The 16605-nt window shown below is 39.1% G+C and overlaps 1 protein-coding gene across 1 annotated transcript in view; it reads right to left on the bottom strand.

Moving 5' to 3' along the window:
* DAPK1 (death associated protein kinase 1) overlaps positions 1-16605 on the bottom strand; it is a 93214-nt gene that overhangs the window by 28676 nt on the left and 47933 nt on the right. Inside the window, exons 7-16 of the mRNA XM_063129412.1 lie at positions 16373-16525; positions 14305-14350; positions 13716-13805; positions 11927-12019; positions 9399-9518; positions 7010-7108; positions 6554-6652; positions 3017-3115; positions 1888-2085; positions 1108-1305 (exon numbers count right to left, since the gene is read on the bottom strand). Coding sequence (XP_062985482.1) covers positions 1108-1305; positions 1888-2085; positions 3017-3115; positions 6554-6652; positions 7010-7108; positions 9399-9518; positions 11927-12019; positions 13716-13805; positions 14305-14350; positions 16373-16525 — 1195 coding nt within the window. The remainder of the gene's footprint in view (positions 1-1107; positions 1306-1887; positions 2086-3016; positions 3116-6553; positions 6653-7009; positions 7109-9398; positions 9519-11926; positions 12020-13715; positions 13806-14304; positions 14351-16372; positions 16526-16605) is intronic.

Raw genomic sequence — 16605 nt, 5'->3', positions numbered from 1 at the left:
ATGAATGCAAAATAAAGTAAGGGATCTACTCCTTAGCCTTTCTACTCTAGAAAACATGCAAAGGAATTCTTATACCCAGACAATACACTTTTTTTGCAGTTAAATATTTGTTTATTTAATGCAGCAATTTTCTTGTTGCCTCTGCTGCTGCAGAAGCAAGTCAGTATTGGTGGAGGGTGAGTGGTCAACCTGGCAATTTTAATTTATTTATTTATTTATTACATTTCTATACCGCCCAATAGCCAGAGCTCTCTGGGCGGTTCACAAAAATTAAAAACATTCAAAGTATAAAACAACAGTATAAAACCATAATATAAAATACAATATAAAAGCTCAACCAGATAAAAACAGCAGCAATGCAAAATTACAAATTTAAAACACCAAGTTAAAATGGTGTTTTAAATTTGTTACCTGATGGTGTTTGGCAATGGTGCCAAGAGAAGGCTTGAAGTGGACTATCTGCCTATGGCTGTATCATGTCAGAAATGATCACTGCTAGTCACCCAGACCTTTCTGTCTACATGGACGTCTTTTTAGTACTCTTATGCAAACTAGTCTCAAATCCTCATCTATTAAAGGAAGTGATATAAAATACAATTAAAAATGAAAATTTAAGTACATATATTCAACTGATCCTGCAATCCACACAGTTTAGTGTATGGAGGGGGGAATTTCTTTAGATAGAGATGTAGGGAAAGGCATGTCTATGGGAGAGCATACAACCTTGACAGAAATCCAAGGAACATAAGATACAGCTAAACCAATTCCCCAAAAAAGGATAGGGAGAAGGAGAAAGAACTTGCCTTTTTTTCATGAGAACTGCCCAATAGATGATGATAACACTAGCCTGATACTAGTACTGATGCAATGCTCACTCTTGCAATGGTACTACTAATGGCAGAGAATATCTCTTATTTTAGGTGCTAGGAAAAAGGAATTCCTCTGCAATAGCAGCACTTGCTTGAAATAAAATTCTTGAATACCCGTCAAGTGCAAACCTTTTTCACATTCAGTGATATGTAGTATGTATATATAAAATCTTGTTAAGTCCTTAATGCAAGCACAAGCACTGTGGGGCTAGTATATTTTTTTTTAAAGTATTATTACCTTGTTTGTGATATCAATGTTACAGTTTGCTTCACAGAGTGCCATCACAATGGGGGCATTTCCATCTTTGCAGGCCACATGAAGAGGAGTGTTGCCATGTCTATCTTGGAAATCTATAGAACACCCATGACTGATGAGCATTTTAACCACTTCGATTTGACATCTTCGGACTGCAAGGTGAAGGGCTATGTGTCCATCCTAAATACACACAATAAAATGGATGAATAGCAAATTTCTATCTAGAGAAACAAACAAAAAACAATATAAATCAGGTAACTGTTAAGCATTTAAATAAAGTATAAAACAGGTAAAGATTAATGCAATATTCATGCAGAACTCTTCAGGCAGAAAAGATAGCTATTTTATATGCTCTCCCCGCCCCACCCTGAAACAGATCTCTGTGATATCTGAAAGTTTCCTTGTTGAATACAACATAATTGATCAGTCGCTGCAGTCAGATATAACACTAAACAATGGTTTAGCATTATGAGAACAATAAAAATGCAAGAACTGAACATCAAGCTAAATGGATAATTAAAGCAGATTTAACAGAGGCAAACTCTACGCAATGTTTATTTCACATAAAAATAAATGCATTTAAAACATTAATTTTTAGTAGTACTGTATTCTATTTCTTAAATGAATATTTATCTGACAATGAAAAATGATTTTCAATATCCAAACAAGCTATGAAAGGAATTTAATATAAATAGTTCTGTACAATTCAAAACCTTTATGGGCAACTTGTAGCTAAATGTGACTTATTCAACCATAACTAACCTTGTCAGTTGCATCAAGGTCAGCGCTATGCTCGGCCAAACACTCCACAATATCATGGTATCCTCTAGCCGAGGCTGTCAAGAGTGGAGTTTCCCCTTCTTTATTTTTAATGTTCACATTACAGCCTGCCTTACACAGCGCTTTGGTAACAAAGTAGTAACCATGCCAAGCAGCACAGTGCAAAGGAGTTTCTTCTTCCTATAAAATAATAACACTGATATTAATAAAGCTGACGTATCACACATCTATAATGCTTTAACATCACTTCCAATTTTGACTTGATAAATCAATCTCCTATGCAAATGTCATCACTTATTCACATATGATGCTTTATCTTGTGAAATCTAACCGTAGTCTCAATTTCATATTTTATAGTAGCCCCCTTGATGCATTAATTATATGAAGGAGGTTCTGTATGATGATGGGGAAACAGAGTCATACCATTGGCTTTGCCTCTGGTTCTCAGGCACCTCACTGGCTCTCCCCACACATTGATGTGGATACACGCAGGGATGAACCATATAGGTCAGCAGCTGCTTATGCATAGACTTCTTCCCTGCAGATGCCTGCGTCAATTTACACTGCACCAGTAATCCAGCCCCATGCCCTTGTCATCATATGAAGCCCCCTTTATGCAATTTATGTGTGAAGAGCCTTGTGAAATTCCAGATTTTATTAATTTAGTATCTATAGATCACAGACTTATAAAGTTTAAGCCATTAATCTTATTACTAATGCCACAACACAGTGAAAAGACCAGGATGTTTTTCTTCACAAAGATAACATACAAATAAACCCAAAAACAATATGATTAATGCTACCACGATTAAATGGTTGGTATCACTGGAACAGCATGCATATGTTTTGCATTGAGAAGGTTCTAGCTTCAATCTTTGGCAACTCCAAGTAGGACTTGGCTAAACCCTGGTTCTAAAACCCCGAAGAGCTGCTGCCAGTCAGTACAGACAACACTGAACTATATGGACCAAAGTATAAGGCAGCTTCTTATATTCCTAGGTTTATTAAGAGGTTGAACCCAGCCCCCGCCTGCCGCATCAATGTCAAGTACCTAGTCAGAAGGACTTTTCTTATTTAGCAGAGGAATAAAAGTTTATCTCTCACTACTTACCTTATCTTGAAAATTTGGATTTGACCCAATACTACACAGGTACTGAACCACATCAACATGACCATACCGAGATGCCACATGAAGTGCAGTTTCTCCGGACTGTGATTGGAAAACAGCCAAATGTAAGTATAACTTCTCATGCCACTACACTATGACTTAAATTTGTATCTATAAATACTGGATGGGATTTATATAAATTGAGAGGCTCAGTCTATTGTTCCATTCAAAGGAAAAAGTCAATAGACAATGTTCAAATTTTTTATTAAGACTAGGAAAGTACATAAGGTATTTACTAAGGTAGATTTGTTTGCCACTTTTTTACTCCCTAGTCTTGCCTGATCTTGTCTCATGATTGTGGAACTCTCTTCCTCTATACTTTCAAATGGAACCACAGTTGGACAAATTTAGATGAGGCCTGAAAAACTATTTGTTTGAGTTGGAGCCATGTATGGCCTGAGGAACAATCAATTTGTTTAAAATTTAAAATGGTTTGGTTGTTTTAATTGATTAGTTGTGAATCAGTTAATTTTTTGGTTAGTAGTTTATCTAATGTGTATTTATTAATTTTTGTTTATATTGTTGTGTTTTGTATATTTTGGTTAATTGGAATGCGTTCTGGTATAAAGCACTATATAAATCTGTATTATTATTATTATTATTATTATTATTATTATTATTATTATTTCAGCTTTACTGTACAATCCATATTCTCAAAGCAATTAATTGGGTTTTCAAGGTTGTTAAGAGTTCTAAAATATTTTTTGATTTTGTTAACAAATCATACTTTCTTTTTTTAACACCATCAAAATGCTGGCATATTGGGCACATTGAAACAAATCTAAATGCTATGTGAGACTATTAAAGAGACTATCATAGCCACCTCAAGTACAACAAGGGTATTCAGGGGGGAAAAGAATGACAGTAAACTTGAAATAGTATCAGATAGCCAGGGATGACAATACACCATACATCACAATACATTACTGTACTATATTCAAAACACCACTATATGGGCTCAATTCTCTCCATTCCTATTATTATGGAAGGTGTAAAATAGCTCTGACAGGTTTTGGTTGATCCTCTCTTCTCTCTCAGCCCTCACACTATAGCCTACCCCATTTAGCAGTTTTCCTTGATCCCCTGTGTAGCATTTTCAGGGAGCTGGAGGGACTGTTGTGGGGTGGACAGGGTAGAGAAATTTGTTTCTACAAGCTCTTTTGCACACATGTACATTTGGATCCAACCCAATGGGACTGGTCAGACAACACAACAGCTCACAATGGGTAATGCCTCACCATGGTGAGGCTGCAGTAGGTGCAGCCACCATTTAGAATATGCCACCCCCAGTGAAGGGTTGTCATACCATACGAACCCAGTGAGAGGGAGTTATGTGTGTGGGTGAAAAGCATAACCCATGGTCTGTTTTAGTTTAATAACTCACAATGAGATGCAACATGTTGTCTAAACCCTGGTCAAGGTCTAATAGAAAATACATTATAGTGTACTATGTATAACTTTATTTCAGTTTTTAGTTTTCATTGTTAACAAGTAACACTTTCAGAAAGAAGGTAAAGAATATCTGGTTGGTTAGGTTCATGGATAATTAACTTATGTATACTATATATTATTTAAATTACTCTCTACAAACTTCTGCTGACTTGCTTTTCTCAGGTCAATTGTGAATATCATCTCTGTCAACAATATCCAAAGATGCCATTTTTGTGACTACTGTACAATGTGATTTTTTTCCTTAGAGGTGCTCAAAAGAACAAAATGTCTATTATTTATTGGAGGTATATATATATTTATTAGGGACATGCTTCAGATTCAATTAAATCCTGAACTGAATTGTGCTGATTCAGACAGATTCAGGAGATGTCTGAATTGAAGCTGTCCTCCTTTGAAGTGGACAAAATTGAAACCTTGAATACTCCTGAAGATTCAAGGCACAGACAGTACACCACCAAATATGGATACATTTATGGATATATAAGAAAAACACCAGGACAGGATCTACACTACTGCTTATAACGGTTTATAATGGTTATGACAACTGTTCAGGCCCAGGACACATTACTTACACCGTTTTCATAATGTTTTTAAAGTGTTATATCCTGCTTGGTGTAGATTGGGCCCAGGATGGGAAGAGGGAAAGGAAAGGGTGTAAATTTGTGACTGGCTGCTTTAGCCTCTAAATAACAGTGAATTGTTTTATTAGGGTTCTCCAATCGCAATGCTTTGAGAAAATGGCGCTGAAGTAAAATATCACAGGGCTGATCCAGCGTTTAGGGCTCTTTCCTAATTCTCTCTGCCAGGAGCAAGAACATTAAAAGAGAATTGCTAGTGGTGTGTGAGACCTGGGTGGGTTTAATATTGGGTAATATTTGGAAAATGCTAGATGTTCGAGTCATCCTGCCTTTCCCATTGCATGCTCCATAGTCATTATCCATTCCCTGTCCTATTGCACTTTCTGTGACTTTGGTGCCAATTGAGCCGTAAACAAAAAAGCCTAAAATATTTTTCATTCATCTAAACTCTCTCCTGCATCTATTGTTCTGAAATTCTGGATGTTTCTTAGTTGGGAAAACCTTTATGCCATTTCACACAAATTGTCAAACAAAACATTATGGAGGGGCAGGGGAAGGAAGTGGATCCATCTCCCCCACCTCACTGCAAATCTGTACTCTTCTCTTCCACACACACAAAAATGCTACATCTGTCCTTCTAAAATTTTGCTGGTTCTTCAATCAGGGCAACCTCTATGCTATATGTCATTTTCATAACAACTGGCCACAAAAAAACATAGTGGGATAAGCACATCCTTTTTCAGAAACCCTCCAAACTGTAAGGCTGCTCTTGCACAAACAACCATAAATCTGTTCATCTGAAATCTGGTGGGCAAATATTGTCCAATTCTACCAAGTAATAAAAATGTTATTGGCAATTCCTTTCTAAAATAAATAAATAAACAACCACCTCCACCTATTTAACTGAAATTTTGCCGATCTAATCCTCTCACAAGCCTAGTCTGTCCGGAAATGTCATCCACTTCTATAAAACAGAAAATAAATTATACCACTTTGATTTTCAATCATTGTTAGTAGGAGACATGAATCAAGATTCAGACCCAAGTCAAATTGGGTCCGAATCCAAATTAGCCTGAACGGAGTCAGGCTGTTTTCTGAATCACGGTCCAAACCAAATCTTGTAGTCAGTGCACACATCTAATTCTTGTACCATGGCAATTTACAAGGAAAACACACACACAATTAAAATGGCAGAAAATAGCATATGAGTAGTTTTTTCTTGATTTATTCAAAACTTCATCAATGTTTGTTTCTTAAAATATTTACATATCCTACTTTTCAGGTCACAGGCCCTTCAAGGTAACTAACAAAACCAACATTAAAAATAAAACACAACTACTTAATTTCTTTAAAAAATACTATAGCCTACTCTAAACCTTAGCATTGGATAATGCTAACACACATAAAACAGTTTAAAAATGCTTAAAGAGATTAAATATCTTGCTCTTACCTTGTCTCTAACATCCAATGGACAATTATTTACATGGAGAAATTTCAGAGTTTCTACATGACCGTGTCGAGATGCCCAGTAGATTGCATTAGATCCTGCCTGTCCAAAATAATAATCAATAAAACCAATTAAAATTGCAGTAATTTGTTATAAAGCATCCTTCCAACACATATAGGATGAATAGCAAGATCTAACAAAGGGACTTTTTCAAAGCAGAAATATTTTCAACTTGGTATTAACTTGCTGGTGTTAATAAAAATGCTGAATATAAAAGGATGAAAATGTAGTTGGTTTTGGACATATTTAGAAAATGAATTGTTGAGTTACAGGAATATTCACAATCTCTAGAGTGTTCATCTACAAGAAGGTATATCTATAACTTTATCTTTATTCAAGATAACTGTTTCTTTCTAATAAAGCATTGAATTTCCGGTAGTTATCAAACAATATCCTCACCTTATCTTGAACACTGATGTGAGCACCTCGCTTTAGGAATAGCTGAAGCATTTGAATATTACCACATCCAGCGGCAATCAGAAATGGAGGTGTACCATGCTGTAAAGAACAAACTGTTAAAATGGGACATTCAGAGTTTATAGGGGAGAAAGATGAACAGGAAATTTCTGCACACATACTTTCAGTCTGAATTTCAATGAAAGACAGTCCAGACAAAATGAGCAAAGATCCACAATAAAACCCATGTAAAAGTTTAGAAAAATTATATATAATTTACATATAAAACTAACAAAAACATACCCCCTCCAAAAAATATAATGGAATAACAACAGCTCACAGGAATAAAGTGAAATTAAAGTATGGCACATATGGAATACTACATATGGAAAAGTAGAGATTTCTGAGAAAGACTTAGAGTGGATCTGGTACACCATGGAGTCTAGAAATACATGAGCTGATGTTGTGATAAACATAAACCCCAACAAGCAATTCTATTTTTTCCATCCTAGAAATATTGTTTCCACAATGTAATAAGCAATAATTCTGTTCTATTTAGCCTTGTGAGGATTTACCTAGAGCACTCTATTAAGTCCTTGGTCTTATAGTTCAAAAAGGATTTTAACAAATTAGGAAAAATGTGTTCATTGGAGAGATGCAAGACAATGAAGTCAAACTCAGATTATTATTTTTTGAAGGAGCTGATTTCTATATGAACTTCGTATGATGGTTAATTCTATGGAGATTTGTTTTAATTAAATGACAACGTTCAGTTTTGGTTATAGTATGTGTATTGCATTTTCTAGTCTATGGATTTATGTTTTCATTTTGTTATCTGCATTATTTCTTTGAAAACATACAGTATGAATAAAATAAATAAATAACCTTAAAAGAAAGAAAAACGGGGGGGAAAAAACAGATTTTGACCAGTGATAAATAAATGTAAAATTAGTTGTAAAAAGCAAACAGCAATGAAAACAATAGCTTGAAGCTTGGACATTTTAGGTATAGCAATCATATGGGAGAGATGGGTAAACCCCCTCCTCCTATCATGTCCCCCGCTGGAGGAATCCTCATCCTCCGAGGAGCCAGAGCTCCCAGACACAGACAACGTGAGGTGACTTGTGGAGGCTGGGCCCTCAGGGGAGATGACCATGGTTCCATCCCCACAGGAGGAATCCTCGTCCTCCGAGGAGCCAGAGCTCCCAGACACAGACAACGTGAGGTGACTTGTGGAGGCCGGGCCCTCAGGGGAGATGACCATGGTTCCATCCCCACAGGAGGAATCCTCGTCCTCCGAGGAGCCAGAGCTCCCAGACAACGTGAGGTGACTTGTGGAGGCCGGGCCCTCAGGGGAGATGACCATGGTTCCATCCCCACAGGAGGAATCCTCGTCCTCCGAGGAGCCAGAGCTCCCAGACACAGACAACGTGAGGTGACTTGTGGAGGCCGGGCCCTCAGGGGAGATGACCATGGTTCCATCCCCACAGGAGGAATCCTCGTCCTCCGAGGAGCCAGAGCTCCCAGACACAGACAACGTGAGGTGACTTGTGGAGGCCGGGCCCTCAGGGGAGATGACCATGGTTCCATCCCCACAGGAGGAAGAGAATTCAACCTCTGAGGAGGCGGCTGAGCAACCACCTAGCTGCCAGGAGCGTCATAGCTCAAGAGGCAGGCCACTCCTTTGACAAGCTCAATCACAAAGGACAACTCCTCAGGAGGAAGACCCTCCTTCCAAGTAGGACTTTTGCCAGGGGGTCTGTAACACATTGCAGCTGAGCCTTGGGTGCAGCTCCGGAAGCTTTGGCTATATAAGTCTTCCGTTTCAGGCTAGCCATTGCTGGAACAACATTGTTCTACCAGCTCTAGTGCCTTGTATCTTGTTTTCTATGCCTTGTGACTGATCCTCCGTGCTATTGACTCCTGCTTGACTCTGCTTCTTTGTCTGTGTATTGTATCTGCCTTATTTGTGTTTGACCTTGGCTGCGCCTCAGACGACTGTTCTGGAAACCACCTCTTTGCGTGGTAATGCTGTGCTTTGACCATTCCTAACTTAATCTGTCCCATACTAGACTGAAACCTTTGTGCATGACCATTTGCCTGCTTTCTTGCCTTGCCTTTTGGACTGCCCCATAATTTGCCCTATCACTGAATCTGACGGAGCCATAGCAGGTCACCTCCGTACATATAATATTCAAGTCAAAAACAAGCATCTAACCCCAAAAGCTTAAATTGTGTACTCTACTTTATAAGTTTCACAGAAACTGATGCTGGGAAGCTCAAGAGTCTTTGGATGATTTGTTTGCTGGCAAAACTGGTAATTATGTTTTCTTTTAATTGCTCACTGAATCTACTGAGCAAGTACAGCATAATCACGATAATCACAACATACCTTGTTTGGTTGATTGACATCGTAATTGGTCAAGGACCCCAGAAGATGCTGGAGACCAGGAACATTGTCATCATTGATGGCATGAATGATGGCTTTCATTACAAATGAATCTTCCTCATCCTCATGAATTAACCAGAAAGAAGTATAAAGTGTTGATGGGAGGGGGAATATGACAGAAAAGAAGTCATTAGCTTGGGATGGCGCAAAACCCTGCTTATAAAGATATGGAAACGAAATAAAATTGTCACAGCAACTGCTAAAATATCCACATGTATTCTGGAGAGAATTTAAATTCTCTAGTAAGACTTCTCCTTTTGCTGCATCTGCACAGATTATTCGCCACATTATTTATGTAAGAGATCAGTTCCCAAAAACAATTCCTATTTGCATTTCCTAATTTAAGAACAAGATTGTTAGCATTTTAATGCCCTATCAACATAAAAATAGCAGTAAGCAGCTATTATTTCCCAGGAGTGACCAATCCATAACATCACACAGAACAGAGCTGCAATACTCTTATCTTGAGTTTATTTACATTTTAAACCACAGTGGCACAAGGCTCTCTACCAAAGAAGCGGTTTATAAAAGTTAAGATAACTGATTCAGCATTAAAAAAGAACAGCACATTAATAAGAGGAGATGTATTTACAAAAATGTGGAAATTAGCAGAGCGAAAAGAGACTAAGGCAGATTAAGGCGGCACTCTCTAAATTTTTTGATGCCTAAGCCTTTCAATTCTCAGGAAAAAAAAGTTTGCTCAGTACTTATAACTACTGTTTAAGAGCTGCTGAACAGAGAAGGGCATTTCATAAAGTGTACAATAAAACCTCAAAAGATTTATACACCTTCAAGTATAAATCTCAAGGGCTCGATATAAAAACACACAACACATCCTGCTTTCAAGTGGAAAGCATAGAAGAGTAATATTTTCCCAAACCTCTCCCATTATCAAGGGCAGTGAAAGGACTAGTGCACAGATATGGGGTCCCTGTTCCAAAAGAGGTTGTTTTTGTCTTTACACAACTTTGCTAAGAGTTGTCAGTTTTCTATTCAAAACTTTATTTTCCTCCTGACAAGCAACTTTTATCCAAAGAGAGGCTTGTCATTTCTGAATCTGTGTTACATTCAATTAATTTCAGAAATCAATACTCACTTGGGCACTAATTATGTGCTTGGTCTTCTCAAGAACAATTGCTCCAAACTGACATTTTTACAGAATAAAAAATAAATAGACAAGGCCTAACAATGGATATAATGACTTGGATGTTGCACTAACCATAGTCTGGCATTATGGGAACAAGTCTTCTTGAGTCTCAGGCTTGAGCACATTACCCTCTCCTCTGCTCCTTGGGTGCAGTCAAGAGGAGGTGATTGGTAGCATCTGCTTCCTAGTTTAAACTAAATGCAGTTTATTATGTCTGAACCAGAAACTGTGGTTAGTTTAAATTAAGGTCTATTGAAACAAGCCAGGATCAGAAACCACAGTTTGATCTTGGCTTGTTTCAATAAAACTTTGGCCACAGTTTGTTGTTCAGACACCAACTAACTATGATAAATTTGAACCAGAAAATTGATGCTTCCAATTTTTATCTTTGTGGCCACTAAACAAACTATAATTTATGATAAAACTATGGTTTAGCACTACATCCAAACTAGCTCACTGTTTAACATAAAGATTTGGGAAATCTGTCTTTCCAAAAGAGGCCCACTTGTGACCCTACTTCTCCATCGTAAAGAGTTGTGGAAAAAGGAGATAAGGGTGAGAGAGTGCATCGTACATCATGAAGTTGGTAGTGTGGATGAAAGGATGCAGGGAAAATGGAAGCAGGACTTCCCTCATCCCCTTTTATCCAAGCCTCTGGCTCCATGATGCAAGTGCGGATGGGCCAAATCAACCGATTCACAATGGTGTGACTTCAGCAGCTGGTCTTGGGTGAGATGTACATGAGACTCCCTCCTTCCCTGTTCAAGACTGCCTCAAAAAATCCCTCTGTGCTGCCAGGCAGTGGCTTACTGAGACTGCCAGAGAGTTATCTCTTTCATCCCTTTCACAAAACATTTTGGTCTACTGCTGCACAAAATCAAACAGGGTGACCACATCCTGAGATGTATCACGCAGATGGCAGCATGGGTAAGGACTGCAAGGAGAAGGGGAAAGAGCTCTCCATACCTCAGTGTCACAATGTCTATCAGGAAAATCAGTGCTGAAATTAAAATGTCTGCAAAGAACAAGGGAGCCAGGCTTCTGGTTAGTTTCTGAATAATAATAATCCCAGTTCATGATACTCAAACTTTCACTGGTAAGGCTGGGATAAATTAGCATTGACTAGAAATATTGAGAGTAGAAGCAACTGTGTAAAATTTCACCAACCATCTTAAATTAGATTATAGGTATTGTCTCCTGTCTACATTTATCACTCATTTCTTTAGCATCAGTATGAACCATCTACAGGATACTGATTGCACACAGTTCAGTTCAGAAGATGTTACATTTTAAGGAAATCATCATAACGCATGCATTTACTTACCAGGGTGTCATCACTCCTAGCCACACTCATGTTACTTCTGGACAAAAATGATCTTGATAATCTTTGGCATAATGATATTAAGCGCACAGATTGCTTTTATAAGAGAAAAGACAAATGTTTATGTGAAAACATAACAACTTATGATAGGACTTTCACATAATATTTAAGTTCTGCAGGCTATGTTGCTGAACTAGCAAGTCCAGCTAAGTCTCAAGACAAACATAAATCTAAGGCATAATAACTATATCTTTATATGGTCAATTCATCAGAAGGCGATAACATTTTTCCTTGCTTCCCTGAACAGTGAGAAATCCATGGGGTAATGCTACAAGGTATAGTTTCTTTTGGATGACAGAGGCTAGTGAGTTACGATGTGTGTGTATTTTGTAATATCTATTCAGTCGGAAGCTCAGCATAGAGGAAGCAAGTATGTTTATGTTGCAGGCAGAAAAACAGTTAATTCTAAATCAGATTCCTGGAGAGCAAATGAAGCCCCACAGCTGCTTCCAGTCCAGCTAACTGTAGCTAAAAAATATTCTCTCTGTCCCTGTTGTCCAAATTCAAAACACTGATTGCCTCCTTTTCTTTCCCCTTTACCCCACAGAGCTCTGGACTTAGAATTCACTCCTGCAACCACCAAAATAAATAACTGTCTCTTAACTTTTAGTCCCCTTTGAGGAAATATGCACTGATCATATCTGACTGGTAATAATCAGTTTATCAAAAGATGGTCACCTGTGAGCAACATTAGCATCAATATTACCATGTTAATACTATGTGGCATATAATCAATGTGCCCTTGTGGGATATGGCATTTACCAGGTTAGAAATGTATTTGTTATATGTATGAGTCACACTGGGGCCTGTTCAGATGACACTTCAGGTTCTGTGGTTAGCGAAACTGTGTTTTTCTGGGGTTAGCATTAACCACAAGCCGTGCTGTTGCACACAGCACTTTAAGCCATGGTTAGAGCCACTAACCCTGCTGCAGACAGCCCGGCTGTGGTCAGTGAGTGAGCAGGTTTTAGTAAAACACATCATACAAGGGTCCTTAAACCCTGCTGCTTAAGCAAAAGATTTAACCAGCAAGGTTTAAGGTGTCTTCTGAACAGGCCCTTTATAAAACACACCACTCTAAGTTATATGATGCATCTAATTTTCAAGAGGTTCTTGTCACACAAGAAGTCTCACAAGGCGTACTTGAAATTAATGTGATAAAAACACTTTGTAGTGCCTTATCACATTAGAAAGTCATATGAGAGTAAGATATAAGACAGGCTTGGAAAAAATGTAGAGTGCTAAAGTCATCAGCACCTATCCATGTTATATTTGTTGATCTGTTTCAAGAAAGATTTCTCTTTTCTACTTTTGGGCTTCACTGTTAGGCCCCCCTCTCTCTCTCCACTCACAGTTACTATACCTCGATGATATTTATGTACTCTCTACTACATGTCTTCCTTCCAAGTTGCCATGTATGTCTCTCATTCTCACAGTTTGCGGGAAACTCCTTGCTGATCTTACTTCCTGCTGATCCTTTTTCCTTCCTCACTACAATGGAAATGCTATACATTGCTCAGCTGTAATGAACAGGTGCTCTTGCCCCATTACCAATTTCATTCTAAAAGTTAAAAAAACAGGCAAGAGGATTAAGTTTGAATTCTTAGAACAAATAATTTAAGGCAAGGCTCAAGCTCTCAATAGCTTTAAACATCAAAATACATATCATTACATATACTTTTTCTAGCAACAAAGCCATATCAGAATATCATAAAGATTTATTAGACCTTACTTTCCATTTCCTTCGAGCTGCAAACTTTTTGAATTTCTCCATATTTACTGCAGATGCTTTTCTACTAAGTGCTTGTAAGGTATCTTTAGGCTGTGAGGAAATGAAAAGAAATTTTAAATGCTATATTCTAAAAAGGAAGATAATGATGGCAGAAGGGTTGCAGCTGACAAACCCTGGTGTAAGTGTGGAAGGACTACACAGTTATGACTCCTTTCCTCTTATAAAGGTGTGGATCTTTTAGATACATTTTATTTTCATTTGCTTACCTACTAATCCTTCCATCCTCTGATATTTTAGTATTGCTTGGTGCTTAAGATAAATCAGTTTAGTCTAAAATATAAGGATCAGCTATTGAAAATGCGGCCATTTGTAAAGGAAGGAAGATTGGGTCACATCCCTCAAGTCTTTCTAACCAGTGAGTGCCCTGTTCTATTTTGGATGGTGGGGAGGGGGCAGGAAGAATCAGCGAGAATAGGAAAAGAAGGCAGCACAAGGAGAAGCTTATGCTCATGAGCCTGTCAAAAGGCTGACAAAAGCAAACGTGACTAATAAGAGAGTAAAGAGAGTAATCTTTGCATTGCACACTCACCTTGATCCAAGGGTGCTGCAAGCTGTCTTGAATTGTCATTCTTTTCCTTTTAAAGGAGAAACAAATATGTTTTATTATTTTTTTAAGCATGCTTTTCTTCAGGAAGCTCAAGACAATATACATGTTTTCATCCATTTTATCCTCTCAACAAACCTGCAAGGTAGATTAGGCTGAGAGATAGATTGGGTTCGTATGTCAAGATAAACCATGATGGTTTATTTTTCTGAATAAGCCATGATGGTCCATTGTGTCATCTGTGAGCGGTTTCCCCCAACCACGGTGGCTTATTTATCCAAAATAAGCTACCCTGATAAGCCATAGTCTGGCAGTGAGGTTTATTTAAACCATCATAGCTTAGCGAGTCATCTGGTGCTCCATGATGGTTTAAAGAGTTGTTCAAAGATCGCCTACAGAGTTGCTTGACAAGAGCAGCCAAAACCACTGCCACTGTCACTGCTTTGCTTTAGCTGGCAGATATCGGATTCTGAGATCTGCCAAGCAACAGATTGTGTTCTCCGTCCGTCTCCACCCTCATCCCTCCCCTCTGTGCTCTGCAAACTTCCAATAGTGTCAACCCCCCTCCCCATTTCCCACAAAGAGGCATGGCTACATAGGGTTTTAGTTCAGGTCTTGGGTGCCTCCCCACAATGGGAACCTGTGTGTGAAATTTTGTCCTGTTCCTGCAAACTTCCTGCTACCCCCTTTTTGAGGCAAATCACCCAGGGTTTTAGTGGTGTATTGGTTGCCTCCCGACTAGGGGAAGCTGTGTATGAAGTTTTGTCCCGGTCCTGAAAACTTCCAAGGGTTTAAGGTCACCACACCCTTTTGGGGCTGGGCTGGGGTAGGGGGGAAGCATGGTTTGCTAAGTGCAAAGACAGGTGGATACAGGCAGGCAAGTGAAAAGCATGGAAAGGCAGAGACAGAAGAAGGGGACAAGGCAAAGGTGCCCCTTAGCACACAGCTGGCCAACCAGAGAGGAACGGCATCTTCTTCTGTCTCTGCCTTGTTGCCACCAATTTCACCCATTCCCCCAGCAGTGCATGCAGCAGGAGCCGTGCAGTGTTTTTGCCATGCAATGGGTGCATTCTCATGAGGGACATCTGTCTGTGAGTTTTCGCTCTAGTCCTGCAAAGTGCCACGGAGTTACACTCCACCACTTCTTTTTCCTGATTACTTTTCCATAAAAAATGAAAGACGTGCAGTTAACCAGTGCAGCATTATGATGCTCCCTGTGAGGGTATCCCACATATAAAATTTCACCCCATTCCAGCAAACTGTCAAGGAGTTAGACCCCCCAATCCCCTTTTGGTGCACACCGGCAGGAATAAAGGTGGGCTTTGAAAACTTGCTGGGAAGCGGGCAGCAGTGGTGGTGAAAGGGGGTGGGAGCAGGAAGGAATGCCTTGAGAATGGGGTGCCATTGACTGGGAGGGGTGAGACGAGCAGAAAAGTGGCTAACCATCGGCAATGCACCGATAATGGCAGAGATCCGACAGAGAGACGAGACAGAAGAATAAACCCCTAGTGTGAGACAGGCCAATCAGAGAGATGCAGGTGACGTAGTGGCAGTGCAGGGTTTCCACTGCAGGGGAAGCCACCATCCCAGCCGAGACGGAAGACTGCAGAGGGAGGAGAGCGGAAAGACTGCAAAGGGAGGAGAGATAAGAGTGGGGAAAATAAGCTACTCATAGTAACTTATTTGTTCAATCGTGTGGGTGGAAACTAGGAGTAGCTTATAAACCATCACGGCTTAAAATGATGTACGAACCAGGCAATAGTGAATTCCCAGGGTACCCAGTGCATGGCTGACTGGGGATTTGAACTGGGGTCCTCCTGGTCCCAGTCCAACACAGCAATTGCTACACCACACTGGCTGTAACACAGGGGTTCCCAATCTTTTTGGATTAGGCACATTTGGAATATTGAGGAAGTGTAATGGGCTTTCATAAAATGGCTGCCATAGCCACAAAACACTCATTGAGATTTCCCTTATTCCAAAAGGGCCAACGGAAGCTACCGGTTATTTCCATGCACTTGATATCCCGAAATATATCCTGGAAGAAACTCACTTTGGATCTTTAATTAGAAGTCTTCTTATAAAATCTTTAGCTAGAGCACTGGTATTACTGAAGAATTCTTCCTCAAAGTCATAGTTTACTGCAGACACATTAGCTAATGTTTCTTGCTTCGTCTCCCCAAGAAATGGTGATGCACCACTTAGACTGTAAAAATAAAGTTTGATCACAATAGCTATTATGTTTTATGGAAGATTTTACTCCAAGAAAGAAAGCTTAATTCTAGC

This window comes from Elgaria multicarinata, chromosome 6 (genome assembly GCF_023053635.1).
Source record: "Elgaria multicarinata webbii isolate HBS135686 ecotype San Diego chromosome 6, rElgMul1.1.pri, whole genome shotgun sequence".
Classification (NCBI taxonomy): Eukaryota; Metazoa; Chordata; class Lepidosauria; order Squamata; family Anguidae; genus Elgaria; species Elgaria multicarinata.
Note: the sequence above shows the minus strand (reverse complement) of the source record. Positions and strands in the feature narration are given on the sequence as shown.